Genomic DNA, 16,272 nt, shown 5'->3' with positions numbered 1-16,272 from the left:
CAGGCATACAAAGGTATCTCTCCCAGATCATTAGCCCTACTCTAGCATGCGATCCACAGATTCACAGATCAAGCATATCATAAAACATGTATGGTATTTTCGGAAAAGTTACTTGAGCTTAGTCGATTGCATGCACCACACCCTTTTATTTTTTTATAGAATTCTTTTTATAAAACATTCCATTTATGAAACCTACCAAATCCTCAGTTTGAGTTCAGACACACCCGAGAGTGTGCCTAAATCCCTCAAACAAAGGCTCTGATACCAACTTGAAACGTCCCAAAAATGAAGACCAAAAATTTCACTTTAATTATAATAAAACCATCAACCCAAACGTGTTTTATAAAACCATGATAGAATCAAAGTGTACACAAAATATCCAGATACATCAAATTCAAATAGAAATGCGGAACAATATGGTGTGTGTGATACGATCACACGAGCTCTTCCCTTTGGATCAGAAAGTACCTGAAATGGGCCCCGCCACATCACATTCGCCAGGCCCAGCCTGGAATCGGTCCCCTCCCGATATACATACAAACATATAAATACACGCAAGTATCACAAAGATAAATAGCATACAAGATAGTCATCAGGCCCCTCCTGGCACTAGGCCCCGCCCGGTATACATATTAGATATTATACATGCATAGTCACACATACAACTAGTATCCTAATCAATATAAACCATGGGCCTACATTGGTGCATTCGACCTACCAAACACAGTGAGGAAACTTCGCTCAAGCTGCTGAATCTCACAGATAAAATCTCGGACTACTGATCCTGAAAGAAATCCCCATGCTAACACCAACAAATAATATCTAATTAATAATTGGTCCATAACCCATGACTGGAACCTTAGTCCGATGTCTAACCCTCAGGGTAAAAGTCCATTTTACCCTTTTCACATATTACCCAAAATCCAGGCCCAATTCTATAGCACCAAAAGCCCAATATGGCTCACCTTCCTAACTAGGCCCAAAATCCATCATGGTCCTAATTCCAAGAAGGCCCAAAACCTAGATAACATCGAAAGATCTAAATGGGCCCAAGCACAATAAGGATCACAATCAGAAAACTATTGGCCCATTAAGGACCAAAAATCCAAAACCAACGTCTCACGTCATGACCGGTCCTTGGTCACATCGTGAGACATGTCCGTTCTGATTCTAGAACTCGCTCCTTACTTAGACGACTGAGCGGGGACAATGACTCATGCTTACGTCGTGACACCTTATGTCTCACGTCATGAGAACGGTCTGAAGCCAAAACTGTTGGATTAGGTGTCTAAGCCCATAACTATTATTGGTATGTATTCGACCTGAGAGTAGCATGGTCCATTTGGGTTGCATATCATCAGGACAATTTGTTAGGATGGACTTTTGAAAGAAGGCTATTTATGGTTTATTAATGTAATATAAGTTATAATATATTAATACGAAATCATATATTTTAATTAGTATTGATCAAGAATTAATTTGGAATTAATTTAGTGGTCAAAAGAGACTAATTAAATCTATGGGGGCTAATTATGACAATTAGTTATATTTATATGTGTTGGGCTTATGATTCATGTTGGACCAATTTTATGTATAAATACATAAAGAGTTGGGCCACATGAACCATGGATCATAAAAACCCATGGGTATGGATTTGGGTTATATCCATGACCCTAGAAATCTCACATATAAATAGATACTTCATTGCCAAAAATCAACACTTGTATCTTTTTAGAGTTCATGGTGTCTTTTGTGTGCATGGAATTCTCTCTCAAGTTCATCCTTTGTCCATGGTGTGTTGTGATTCCATTTGAGGCTTCCACACTATTGGGGCATAGCTCTTTAAGGCCAAATACACCAAGAATTCAAGCTCCATCAAAAGGTATGTCATGCTAACTAGTATATTATATTTTTTTATGATTAATGCATGCTAGTTGTAAGATTAATACCTTGGAAACCATTTCACTACTAAAAAAATACCCTTTAATGACGCGCAAACAATGACACGCGCTGATAGAAGACACGCATTTGTGCGTGGCCTAAACAATAATGTCTTGCAAAATATGAAGGATAAAGGACACGCATTTGTAAGTGCCCTATAATTAGTGTCAGAAAAGAAAAAATGGAAATGCGGAGGGCGCCTTTCATAAAATGGGTGTCATCTAAATGTGTCGCTTTATAATTTTTTAATGAAACACGCGTTTTAAGTGGGATTTCACCCGCCTATTGGATCCCAAAAATTAAACCCGCCGCCTCTTCCAATTAGCAAGAAAAAGCCTTAGGGCCTTCATCTTCATAGCAGAATTGCTTTTCCTTCTTGATCAAATGCATCGCGACGACGATTGTTTTGATGTTTCCAATCTTTATCTCAGTGTTGTAAGCCATTATAGGGACTAGTGTTATGTATTTTCTTTACTCATTGACTCATACATATTCTGCAATCAGGGAGCTGAACTCATGGAGTCGGCTATTGGGGATCAACGACTCCTCACACTCAAAACGCCCGTGATTTTAAGGTTTTTTGTCCCCGATAGTGCAAGATATCTAGAAACCCTAGTTATAGTTGGAATGCAATTTGGGGTTTCCATACAAAAACGCACCGAGCTTTCATTGCCAGATATCAACAGCTGTGTTTTAGGCGCTTAAAAAGGTGTGTGTGTGTGTGTTTACCTATGATCTTGCAATCCATCTTTTTTGATATTGCTGCCACATCATCTGCTCCTCTAGTAACATCTATCCGGCGGCACTACTAGAATTTCTGACATCTATGTTCCCGGAGTTTTGCCTTGCTTGTTGGTACATATCATCGAGAACCTCTGGACTGAAACCTCTAGGTATAGATGGTTGGTGGTTCGCCGGACCACCATCATAGAAAGCTAATCCGACTTTATCAACGTACTCTTCCACCGTCTGACCACCATTTCCCAAGTTTAACACATCATCCTAACTCAGTTTCCCTTCTTTCTTCTCTGGCTCCGACGACCCAACTTCTTCTTCTTCTTCTTCCTTAGATTCTGATTCTTCTTTCGTCTGGTACTAACTCGTTCAAGATTTGTCTCTGATAAACTTCTTTCGAAACTATAGGGCTCAAGTTAGAGGTTGAAGATCAGAAATCGAAGGTTGAAGGTCAGATTTAGGATTAGAAGTCGGAGGTTCATGGTCAGATTGGAAGCATCGGAAATTAGGAAACAAAAATGGAAGAGGCACCAGGTTTGAATAACATTCTCTTCTTCTCCATGTATGAACCCTAGGTTTCTTTCTCTTACTTTATCATTTTCTTATGTAATATCAGAACTAATGGTTGATATATCACACACTTAATTTGTCTATGGTGTCCTTGATTCGTCCTGAGCTCAAGTGTTTGTTCACCCAATCAACTAAATTACCTTTATACCCTTCTTCAGACCTCTTGCTACACTTGAAGCAATTCTAAACCTTGTAGGCCAATCTAACAAGCTCCCGTTTTTATGCAGAGCTGATGATAAAGTTCCATTGGACATGTATTTGTAAACCAGGAGTTTCTCTTCTTCAACTATGTAGTAACCTAACAGAGGAGTTAGATTAGTTTCAATATATGTACCTAAGACTGTTTAGAGAATCAAGATCTAAGGAATATAGCTCTTCAACCTGCATACACAATCCATTTAATTCGGTTTGTGTTTTTTTATTTATAGACATTTATAACTGCAAATATTACCTGAACGCCTTTTACTTGCATTCGTTGTATAAGTTCGGTAAAAACACCTATAAAAGAAGATGATGGTTTCGATTACAACAACTAAATTTCAAAGCTTAAATTAATGGAACAAATACGTAATTTTGAGTATGAAACAAGTTCAGTCCATTATTTGAAAAATGTATAGATTAATATGGTTCAAACATGTCTCTAGGTTTTCAAGGATTAGTGACAACAATTCTATTAAACAGCCTGCATTAATCTTGAAAGGCACATGCCTTGTTTATATGGAGAACAAGAATCCAAAAGAACAACATACCAGGATCAGACTCAATGGTGCACCAAGACATGATGTCAAGTAGAATCTGACTTGAGGTTTAGAAGAATTTCATCATCATGACATCTGCCAACAAGATTCTTCTCTATGGAAACAAATCAATAAAGAAATGAAAATGTTAGTAAATTTGCAAGATATTGTTTCCATATCAGCATCTAATGTCATGTTTCTTTCGTTGCCTTTCATAGTAAAATCGCAGGACAGGTATGAAACAGAGAAAATTTGAACTACAATGTAACTTGTGAATGTTCATACAGTTAATGTCAAATACAATGAGTTATCTTGAACATGACTTAACTCTTTAGTCAACTGTTTGACTTTTGGTCTTTGGCATACACGGCATCATTTCGGTTGAACATCTGGTTCACCTGAAGAAAATTCTTGACTTATTGGCTCATTGAAGATCCGTTGACCGCTTATTAAGTCAAGATTCTGAAGACTTGGAAATTGGGTAGTTGACCACAGGTTATAATAAGATGGTCTAAATTAATTACCTACCATTTGATCATGAAACCAAATACAATTCTAGTGTCAATATTATATTATTCTCAGAAAAAAAAAAATTCAAGTCAAGAAACAAGAAACATTGAATACCTTTGCATGAGCCTCAAAAGCTTTTTTTGCACTTAAAATGACTAATTATCCTAAAGATCTTAAAGGGGTTCAACTAGTGAACGCACAGGAGAAAGAGAATATAATCGGAAGGTCCATAAAAAAGTTGAAAGGAAGCACCACAGTAATAATAATAATAATAATAATAATAATAATAATAATAATAATAATAATAATAATAATAATAATAATAATAATAATAATAATCATAATCATAATAATAATAATAATAATAATAATAATAATAATAATAATAATAATAATAATAATATTAATAATTCGTTAACTCCTTTCCTCCTCACTCAAATGACAATATTACCCTCGGTGACTCATCATATTATGTTTTTATGAACAAGACGTGTTGCAGGGTACCCAACTTTTAGCCATAGATGTTGCTGCAGCTACAGGGTGCTTAGAAGGGTAGTTTTATCCATAGATGTTGTTGCACAGCTGCTAAAGATGCCTGTAATGGAAACAAGACTATTTTAAAAACTACTTCTGATGATATAAAGTTGATCATATTATATCTTTTATTGATGCCAACACTGGACATTTGTTTTCTTTTCTTGCTGGCTTTCTCATGATTTGTATACGTGTAAACACACAGAACACAACAACTGAAGCTGTCATTGAGAAGATTCTGGAAATTCAATGCGATAAGAGGCTGCAAGATACTGTAAAGAATGGTGATATAGAATCCCTTAGTGTTGTAAAGTGTGAAATACCTAGGCTAGACTATGTTGTGTTTGTGAAGGGTTCAGGCCCACATGATATTCAGTATGATTATCAGCAAGAGAGACCTCCTAAGGAGATAATTGTCAGCTGTAAGTGTGCAGAGGCAGTTCTTTGAGGTGCTCAGGTAAGCAACAGTTGAAATTGTTATATTAATCATTTTGTCATCATCATCATCATCATCCTCATTCAAATGATCACACATTCTATCAATCATGTTTGTTTTTCTTTCGGGCTTGTAATCCTGTATTATGTTTCTTCTTTTATGAATGGTTAACATTGACTTGGTACCTAATTTCTCATTTTCATTCTTCTTTCAGCTGCGTTCTCTTTTCCTTTTTCTTGTCATCTTTCTCCTATTCTCGTTTGTGGGTTTATTAGTCTTTAGTGACTAAATAGTTAAAGGAGTATGTTATGACTATGAGAAATACTATTAGTTTTATTATTAATGTGCAACATGATTGATTAGGTACACTAGAAAGTGTTTAGATTTTGATGTTTTATTATGATATTTGTGTAGGTATATGTTCTAGGTATATTAGCATGTAGTGCTCATGTTGAGAAAGGGGATTTAGTTGCAGTTTCAGTTGGTGTTGAATAGCCTAGTCATGACAATGGATGGGCTATTGGAATCACACGTGGCATTGTCCTACAAGGACTCAAAACAGGTCTCTCTCTCTCTCTCTCTCTCTCTCTCTCTCTCTTCATTCAACTTACTTACTTCTTCTCTATAAATAAATTATAACACTTGTTATATATCTGTCGTAGATCCTCAATATCTTGAAAGAGATGGATTATACATTGGTCAAGGAACCACAACCATGTCAAGGGCAGGAATTTTTCTTGGATTATCAGGTCTTGGTGTGGATATGACTGATAGAGTTTTTAGATTTATATCCTTTAATGGTATACATTTTTTATTTTTCTTTTACGGTTTTACCCTAAATTCTTTTGAAATTCATTAATAAAAATTACTCCATACAGATGTGATGAAGGGGGACATATTTCTTCAAAACCTGCCAAGCATCATCACTGCACATGTCTTAGGTATGTCTACATATATACATCTTTGTTTTCTTCATTCTGATTGTCAATGAGGGGTAATTATGGCAATTCATATATTTATAGATCCACAAGAAGGAGAAAGGAGAGGTGATTGCAGTTGATAGGTCTCATGACAAGGTAAAATCCTGTTACTCCATTATATATCTTTTCATATATCCATATTTATTTCTTTTTTTAAAAAAATAATTTATCCAGGTGTTTGAAATTTACAATCTAGTTGCAGAACTGGGGTTGACTAGCATAAAAGCATATAAGTTAGATGCCGCTTGTTCTGCTCTTGGATTAAGACCCCGCTTGTTTGCTGGAGAGGTATTTTTTTTCTTAAAAAAAATCTTTATTTTTTATTTTTATTTTAAAATTTCTTTTTATTAAGGACACGGTGGAATCATTGAGAAAACATGGGAAGTATCAGAAATGGTTGTTTGTGTTGGATTAGTGTCTAAGTCCATAACTATTTTGGTATGTACTTGACCCGATGGTGCATGGTCCTTTTGGGTTGCCTTCACCAAAGCAACTTGATAGGATGAATTATGGAGAGAAAGGATTAAATATGATTTATTAATATATTATGAGAATAATATATTAAAGGATAAATCATATTGTTTAATTAATATTAGTCAAGAATTAATTGGTAATTACTTTTGTGACTAAAAGAGATTAATTAAACTTAAGGGACTGGAATTGTAATTATAAGATAATTGCAATTTGGGCCATGGATTGCCTTATATCATAAGGTGGACGAATTCTATGGGGGAAGCCCATATGAAATCGTCCAAGGCCTTATGGGAAGGGCTCCATGGGTTGCTTAGGGCTTAAGCAACCAAATTAGGGTTTCCTTATTAGATAACCCTAATAGCCTCACTATAAATAGACCCCTTAAGGACCAAAAACGTGGATAAGCAACCTTCTAGGGTTTCACACGTTTTTGGGCAACCTCTAACCTCTCTCCTCTTCATCCTCTTGCTTATGGTGTTTATGAACCATTAGAGGAGTGACACTTGTGACTCTAAGCCTTCCAAAGTCAATACAAAGGAGATTTGGGATTGTTATTGCTACATAACAATCAAGGTAATATTATAAACCTATTCTCATGTTAATATGATTACTTGTATGCTAGAATTAGGGTTTATAGTCTTGGATAACTTGCATGTACAATAGAGAAACCTAGATCCAAGCATTAGGGTTTGTATGAGCACATAGGATGTTCTTAGGACCAAAACCCATCAGTGGTATCAGAGCCTAGACTGGTTTCTATTGTATTGATGCTTGATATGTATGAAAAAATCGATTTTTTGGTTTCTGGAGGCTGGACTCGCCGAGTCCATAGCTGAACTCGCCGAGTCCATGCAGACTCGACGAGTCCAAGCCTGACTCGACGAGTCAACTCGTCAGATGGAGTATATCTCGGGATTTTTGTTGTTTTTGCTTTGCGATAGTTACCTTATCATATTAGATCAATATAAATCCGATTTTATGATATATTTGACTATATTCTTGATCTAATTGAAGATATTTATCAATTAATAAAATATTTGTTTCCTTATGTGATAATTGATTAATTATTTTGATTAAATTGGTAAACTGTTTTGCAAGAAATCATTAAATAAATCAAATATGGATAATTATGTGATTAAATGTTAATTTAGATTATTTGTTATTTGATACTTGTGCTTTGAAAAGTTTCATATTTTCCTCTTTAGGTTTTATTGTTTAAATTTGAACCCAAAAGTTTTGTTGTTTTGAAATTTAAATGGTTAAAACCCTAATGTTTTGAAAAAGGTTTCAAAACTTGCCCTCAAGTTTTGGAATTTAAATTTTGATTAATTGTTTAATTTTGATGTATATTTAAATTCTAAACCCTAATGTTTTGAAATGTTTCAAAACTTGCCCTCAAGTTTTGGAATTTAAAAGTTGATTAAAAGTCTAATTAGGAATGTTAAATTCTAAAAACCCTAGTATTGTTTGAAAAAGTTCAAATTACACCCTTATGGTTTTATTAATTAATTAAGGAGTATAATTAAAAAGAGGTTTAATAAATCCATAAAAGTGTAGGTTTAAAATTTAATTGAATTAAAAGTATAATTGTTAAATTTGATCACCTAATATTTTAAAAGTGTAAAATACACCCTATACAATATATATATAACATTAAAAGTCTAACATTATATATATATATGTATGAGTAAAAGTCAGTCTTACCGTTAGTAGGCCTCATTCACGAAGCTGGTCTATAAGGGGTGTTTAAGGAAATTGCCTATAAAATGGCGATTGAATGGGTATCCACTCTTACCCACCGCACTCTTGACTAGTGGAGGGTCGTTAGCCGAACGGGTAGGATAGGACGAAACCTTCCATTATAAGTATAATGAATTATTAAAGTAACTAAATGTTTTCATAAAATTCCCAATCTTAGTTACTTAGGCAAAAGTGAATTGATGCAATTCCATGAAATTACACTTTGTGCTCTTGCAAAGACGTTAGTGGAGCGTGTGTGGTTTACCGACACACTAAATGGTTCTAAGCAAAGGTAGCAAAGGGTGACTCAATGTTTGTCATAGTTCGGTGGAGCGTGTGTGGTTTACCGGCACATCGAATAGGTGACTGTAACATGTGAGGGCACCATGTAAGTTTGCATGGTTATTCACACCCGCTTTGTGATCCTCGGCATCCCAGTCACAAACAAGAGGGGCATATCGAGATTTAAACATGCCATTGAAAGTTCAATGAATCTCAAAGGATCTAGGAGTTTTCATAGATTTAAAACTTAAATTCTTTTTCGTTTTTCGTGGTGGAAATTAGTGAATCGTCATTCACTTACCTTCAAATATTCTACAATTAGGGTTACAGCATCCCTCTCCCGAATTGTAGAATATTGTGTTGGTTCCTAGCCTTAGTATCTCATTTGGGTGATTTCCTAAGGACTCATTCAATCAACTAACTTGAATTCGTTTTTTCCCGTATTGTAGATGTCAAAGTTTGACAACTATGGTATTTTCAAATCCCGTGGAACAAGCATTCCACATGAAGATGATATTCCACGATTCGATCGAGGAACAAGATATCATACTTCACTTCCTCCTCCTCCTCCAATTATTCTCCCTAATCCACAAGTTCAAAGGCTTGAAAAGTTCAAGATCACTCAAGCCCTTTTGGCAAGTAAACATAAAGAAGGAAAGTCGGTGTGTACACACGTCCTAGGAATGAAGTCACACATTGATAGGTTAAGAATGTTGGGATCCGTTGTCTGTGAGGGAATGGTTGTTGATTGGGTTCTTCAGTCACTTCCTAACTCATATAGTGAGTTCGTAAAAGAGTACTATATGATGAACCGCGACGTGACCCTTATAGATCTCACCTATATGCTTATTGCTGTTGAATCAGCAGTGATTTGGCGCAATAGAAAAGCAAAGTTGATTGGTGAATCTGTCTTCAAGACCTCTATGGATATAGACAACGGCAACGAAAGACATGCTATGATCGAAAAGCTTGATCATAAGAGAAAGGCAATGTCTGAAGTAGTTCCATGTCCTGTTCCAAGAGAGTCAATCTGCTTTTATTGCCAAGAGAAAGGGCATTGGAGACGAAGTTGCCCTATTTACCTAAGAGATCTAAGAGATGGGAGAGTCAAAACGTATGGCTCTAATATAGGTAAAATCCATTAACTAACTCTTTTAAGCTTCTATTCTAGATTCTTAATACATAATGTGATAAGATCACAATTGATGTTTTGTAGGATCGAAGAAAAGAAAGGAAGCTTAAGGGAAGAAGTGAGCAGAATCTAACCGTGAAGGAATGGATTACGATCGCATTTCTCGAAGATTAGATTCTTGAGCTACTACTTAGAGTTAGAATTAGATTGCTAAGAAAGATGTATTAGCATAGTTTTTCAATGAATTGCATTGTAAGGACAAAATTTTTCTGCAATAAAATAAAATTTTATTTTATATTATTTATTTATCCTTGCAATGGCGTATATGAAAATTTGATGTTTGGATGTTTCTATTATTAGCAATAATGGATTTGTTTCTTATTATGTTATTTATGGAAAGTCGAGAATTTACCAAATAGGGAGAGTTTCTCATCGCCCAAGTTTCAATTGGACAGAAACTTGGAATCATGCAACTTGGTTGCACGATGAATGAGAAATTTCATATTTGGAAATTAGACTAATTCATTAACAAAGTGCCAAGTGAAGGACTAGGAGATCGAGTATACAAAGTCATGTGTTGATCAAGTCTACCATAAGAGTAACAAAGATATTCGTCATGATTTACTAAAGGTTTAGTAAATATGATTATACTTACAAGATTAAGTGTAATTCTAGATTGATTGAAAAAGGTTTAAATCAATAGTAGAAAGAATAAGAAGAATCAAGTAGGCAGAAAGATAAAAGTTTCTCCATTCTAAGAAGAAGGGAGAGTATCTTTTATGCTTTATGATAGGTCTTAATGATTAAGAACCATATCTCAATTGATCCTCTAAGTGAGTCTTAGTACAATTGTATGTTTAAGAAGAGGAATCAAGGATTGAAGAAATGGTTAAATCAAGAAGTCAATCATACTTCGTTCCAATGACAAGTCTTAAAGTTAAGATTGTGACAATGAGTGAAAAGTATTAAAGGTTTATAACATTCATCAAATGTGGAAAGTTGTGATGTCTTGGATAAGACAAAGACCAACTAGGACCAATTTATGAAATGTCTTAATAAAAGCTACACTAACTCTTGAATATTTGTTTGTCAAGAAATGTTTATTGACAAAAGGATCTTATATGTCAAGAAGTCAGTGGGAGTCTTAATGGACTTGAAAAGTTTCAAGAACAAATCAAATAGACCTTATCAATCATCACTAGCACACGAGTTGAGGTTTACAACCTATCGTGTTGACATCATTTTGTTTCTATGTCGTTCCAATTGAGTTAATTATGCATATGAGTTCTATGAGTTCTCATTTGAATGCATAAAAGGCAAGGACCTTGATCAATGGAAAGTACATTGATAAGAAAAGGTGAGATGCTTAACTAATTGGAAGACATGGTGGGCAGCTGTGCTACCATAAAGGCAAGAAATCGAGATCAAGAAAGTTCGATCCATATGAGTTTGAATTTGTCGTAAACTTTGGTTTTGACAAATTCACATGGATAGGAACAAATACACTGTTAAATCTAAGTGTCATAAGATTTCCTCCTTCATGAAAATCATTGTGAGGAAATGCTTTCACTAAGAAAGACTTTAAGAAGATAGTTATTGTAAAATTGCATTCTCGAATTCAATTATGGTTACGGTATCTCTTTCCATAATTTGAATTGTGAGGTTTGGCAATTGTTTACACACACATATGAACTATCTAAGTCAAAGGTGTATAAGTTCAAAAAGCCTTGATAAAAGGTTATCAAAGCATTAAATATTAGAAACATGGACTTAAGAAATTCAATAGGTATTGTTTTTCTGAAAAGTTAAGATGTTTATGAATACATGTCGAAGCTAGTGGGAGCATAAGTGTTATGTTTTATAATAATCATCATGATAGTGGGAGCATAAATTTATGATTGTATGATTATTAAGGCACGTATTGCAAGTTGTCAATATTAATTATAGAAAACAAGAGTTATACCTTGCAAAGTCGTAAGGGTTGTAAAGTTGTTTTGCTATAATTAAGGGAGAGAATATTATGCTTCATTTCAAATCTAAAGGATTAGGTTGAGAAATGTTAAGAAATTTAGTCAAGGGTACATAGTGTGTTCTTAAAATTTCGATTATGATTACGGCATTCCTCTTCACAATTCAAATTTTCAGAACATAGCAAATAAAACATTATGCGTCGTGTCCCATACGGTTCGGGTATAGGATCGATTGCAAATGCTTTAATGTTTGACCATTCTAAAATTTTCCAAATGTCGAGCCCATTTAGAGGGAAAAGGGACTAGAATTGGTTTTGACTAAAATAATTAAACAACTATCAAAGGACAATCCAAAGTTTGACGAGGATTGGTCGCTTGTGAGTAGTTGGAAGCATGGTATTGGATGGACCAAATCGACATTATTATGAATAGAAAAGATTCTATTAAGAATGAGTTGTCATATGGAAATTATGGAAATGTTTCCATATTGGATGGACCATATCGACATCATTACGAATAGATAAGATTCTATTAAGAATGAGTTGTCATATGGAAAATATGGAAACGTGTCCATATTGAGAATTGGATATTGAAAATATATGTCTAGATTAGAAACTTTTATGCAAAAGGATGTTTAGAGGAATGTACTTTGAGTGAGAGACATCATATCTAAGGAATTGTCTTGTAACAATGTCCGATAGAGGACTTTGTAATATCATTGGCAATAGTCTTTGTGACTTTGGTGCAGTGACATTACGAAAGGATCATTGCATAGAATGTTAGAATCTAGCATATTTTATAAGTAACAAGAATTTGATATTCTCACACTTATGAAAAAGGATTTGGAGTTATGAAATGAGAATGATTGGAAATGTGTTTAATTTGATCTATTTCACAAAAGTAAGAACCATAGGTGAACATTTTGTGCATGCTAAGAGCATGGGACAAGTGTAATAATTCAAGTAAGAAGTTGATTATCCGAAACGACAAATAATGAGTAATCGATATGGTGATAAATAAAAGGAGTTTTATTTATACTCAAAGGTTTGAGGCCATATGGGATTAGTATTATTCTTGTGTTTCACATTTGCATGTTTTGACTTCCAGAATAATTTAATTTATTAAGAATAATCGAATTATTCGAACAAGCCACAGTCGTTCATATGTTGGAAGTAGATATGAATGAAGACTGTCGTGAATTGGTGTGTGGATTCTCTAAAAGAGTATTAGACATAAGCAAATGTTTGCTGCAATGTTCATGAGTGCTTATGAATATGATTTGAGCATTGGATTAAACCCACGCTCACTTGGATCACTCCATGAATTGTATCACAAGTGATTGGTGAGACGATGACATCTTATATTCTTACCGAGATGTGTGAGTTGTATCTTGCAAATCGGTTGCACATTGATATTATGTAAACATACTAGTAACTTGGTGTTATAAAACATATTTTTTGTGTGTGATTTGGTGAGTAAGTGCAAGCAAGCATTGTATCAAAGTTTATCCGTTCCTTTTATGCAAAGTAGGATAAAAGCGATGTCTTTGGGCCCCTCGATGATTTAGTGATGACAAACGTAAATGCTCGGTCGGGCTAGGGCTAATTTGATTTCTTCAATTAGTCAGTTGTCATAAATCAGGAATCGAGATATAGTACAAAGAGAATGATTTGAAATCATATCTCATATGATATCTAGAATGGAGGAATATATGATCCCTTATCTAAGGACACACGTATCTGATAAGATCAGAGTTGAGTGCGGCTTTGGAAAGCTACGATTGCAGATCAGGATCTGAAGTCATACGTAGAATAGTTATTAGACTTATCCAAGTGGGAGACTGTTGGATTAGTGTCTAAGTCCATAACTATTTTGGTATGTACTTGACCTGATGGTGCATGGTCCTTTTGGGTTGCCTTCACCAAAGCAACTTGATAGGATGAATTATGGAGAAAAAGGATTAAATATGATTTATTAATATATTATGAGAATAATATATTAAAGGATAAATCATATTGTTTAATTAATATTAGTCAAGAATTAATTGGTAATTAGTTTTGTGACTAAAAGAGATTAATTAAACTTAAGGGACTGGAATTGTAATTATAAGATAATTGCAATTTGGGCCATGGATTGCCTTATATCAGAAGGTGGACGAATTCTATGGGGGAAGCCCATATGAAATCGTCCAAGGCCTTATGGAAAGGGCTCCATGGGTTGCTTAGGGCTTAAGCAACCAAATTAGGGTTTCCTTATTAGATAACCCTAATAGTCTCACTATAAATAAACCCCGTAAGGACCAAAAACGTGGATAAGCAACCTTCTAGGGGTTCACACATTTTTAAGCAGCCTCTAACCTCTCTCCTCTTCATCCTCTTGCTTATGGTGTTTGTGAACCATTAGAGGAGTGACACTTGTGACTCTAAGCCTTCCAAAGTCAATACAAAGGAGATTTGGGATTGTTATTGCTACATAACAATCAAGGTAATATTATAAACCTATTCTCATGTTAATATGATTACTTGTATGCTAGAATTAGGGTTTATAGTCTTGGATAACTTGCATGTACAATAGAGAAACCTAGATCCAAGCATTAGGGTTTGTATGAGCACATAGGATGTTCTTAGGACCAAAACCCATCAGTTTGATCATGCTATTTAGCTGGTTCGCCTGGGTGGAGTTCTTGTATATTCCACGTAAGAAAAAAATAAATGAATTTAATTTTTTTTATTGGATAAAAATTAATAATATAAAAAAATTCCAGATGCACGATAAATCCAAGGGAAAATGAGGCATTGGTTCGTTATGCTTTGGACACATACAAGTTTCTTTCATTAGCACAACAGGTTAGTTGGTTATTTCTTTTTATTACAACATTCTACTTTATTTTTTTTCTTATTAACATGTACTTTTTATGAGATTGTAGGATCCAAGAATTGGTGGACCTGGTTTGGTTGGTCATTGTGAATTATCAAATGGATATTTTGAGTAAGTTTTGTTATATCATGCTTTGTTATTTGGGAACTAATTAATTTGTTTCATGTAAAATTAATAATTTAGTTTGTAGTGATTTTCAGTTGTAATGTTTTTTGTAAATTTTTTTAGGGAATGGTTGAGAGCTGCTGAGGAAAATCTTGTCCAGAGGTTTGATCCTTCGGGCCCACATGATACAATTGGATTTTTAATAGCCAAATTCATAGTTGTCCCCAAAGATTAGCTGACTGACTAATTTTTCATAGTCGAATTCATAGTGAGTATTGAATTATAGATTAAAGTCGTTGCGGCTTCATGTTCTTAAGGGCTAATTATATATTTATTTATGCAACAAATTTATTACCTTAATGTTGTTGCTATTACCTCTTTTGTGAAAATGGTATCTACTATCATCATAAGCAAATGCTTAATCTTATGCAATCGATAATTGTTGCATTTGTTGTGCTACCTGCAGGTTGATGGTGATGATGATGTAATTTTAATGATGCAAAAGCGTATTGGCTCAGGTGATTATTTTTAATTTTAGCACTAAATGGGAAGTTAAAGAACATGGAATGGAACACAACATGTGATAATTTTTAATTTTAGCACTAAATATTTAAAAATATCATTTTTTATGTTAAATCCTAACCATAACTAAGGTGTTATATCTTTTATCTACTATTTGTAATGTTGATCTTGTAATATTAGTTAATAACATATTTATATAACAACTTTATCAGTTAGCTAAATTTTATTATGTGATTAAGAAAAGCACTTTTTTGTTTCAGCTAATGTTCAAGTCATTACTTGCCATCCACGCCCGGTGGACAACAACCCAGTATACCAGGTGGCAAACCAATAATATAGAAGATTTTTTGACATGATATCTGAAACAAGAAGGTGCCCCTAAATAGCAATGTAGTATTAGGTTATATTGTTAGAGAAAACCTCTTAATAACAATATACAATCTGATCCCCTTAATATTAATGTATTACAATTTTTTGACACGATGTTATTGAATAAAATTGATTGTTTTGGTATATATTTGTTTCCATATTTTTGTATTATGCGTAAATGAATATCGTAAAGGCACATCGTAAATCCATATTAAAAATGGTTATTGAATTTTATGACACACAAATGCGTGTCATCTTCATTTATGACAGGGGCTTGTTTGATACGCATTGCGTGTCATAAACATGCGCGTCGTAAGGTTACGACACGGAAATGCGCGTCGTCTTCCTTTATGACAGG

General features: G+C 34.3%; 1 protein-coding gene across 1 annotated transcript; it reads left to right on the top strand.

Moving 5' to 3' along the window:
• The first annotated feature begins 4,644 nt into the window (after positions 1-4,644).
• LOC128132846 (rRNA (cytosine-C(5))-methyltransferase NOP2C-like) lies at positions 4,645-15,258 on the top strand. The gene is made up of 12 exons (XM_052769833.1): positions 4,645-4,749; positions 5,233-5,449; positions 5,678-5,721; positions 5,878-5,947; positions 6,126-6,263; positions 6,342-6,397; positions 6,486-6,539; positions 6,618-6,731; positions 6,796-6,827; positions 14,806-14,887; positions 14,968-15,029; positions 15,147-15,258. Exons 1-12 carry the CDS (start codon positions 4,645-4,647, stop codon positions 15,256-15,258), a joined length of 1,086 nt encoding a protein of 361 aa, XP_052625793.1.
• Positions 15,259-16,272: the final 1,014 nt, after the last annotated feature.

Source organism: Lactuca sativa, chromosome 3 (assembly GCF_002870075.4).
Source record: "Lactuca sativa cultivar Salinas chromosome 3, Lsat_Salinas_v11, whole genome shotgun sequence".
NCBI lineage: Eukaryota > Viridiplantae > Streptophyta > Magnoliopsida > Asterales > Asteraceae > Lactuca > Lactuca sativa.
Note: the sequence above shows the minus strand (reverse complement) of the source record. Positions and strands in the feature narration are given on the sequence as shown.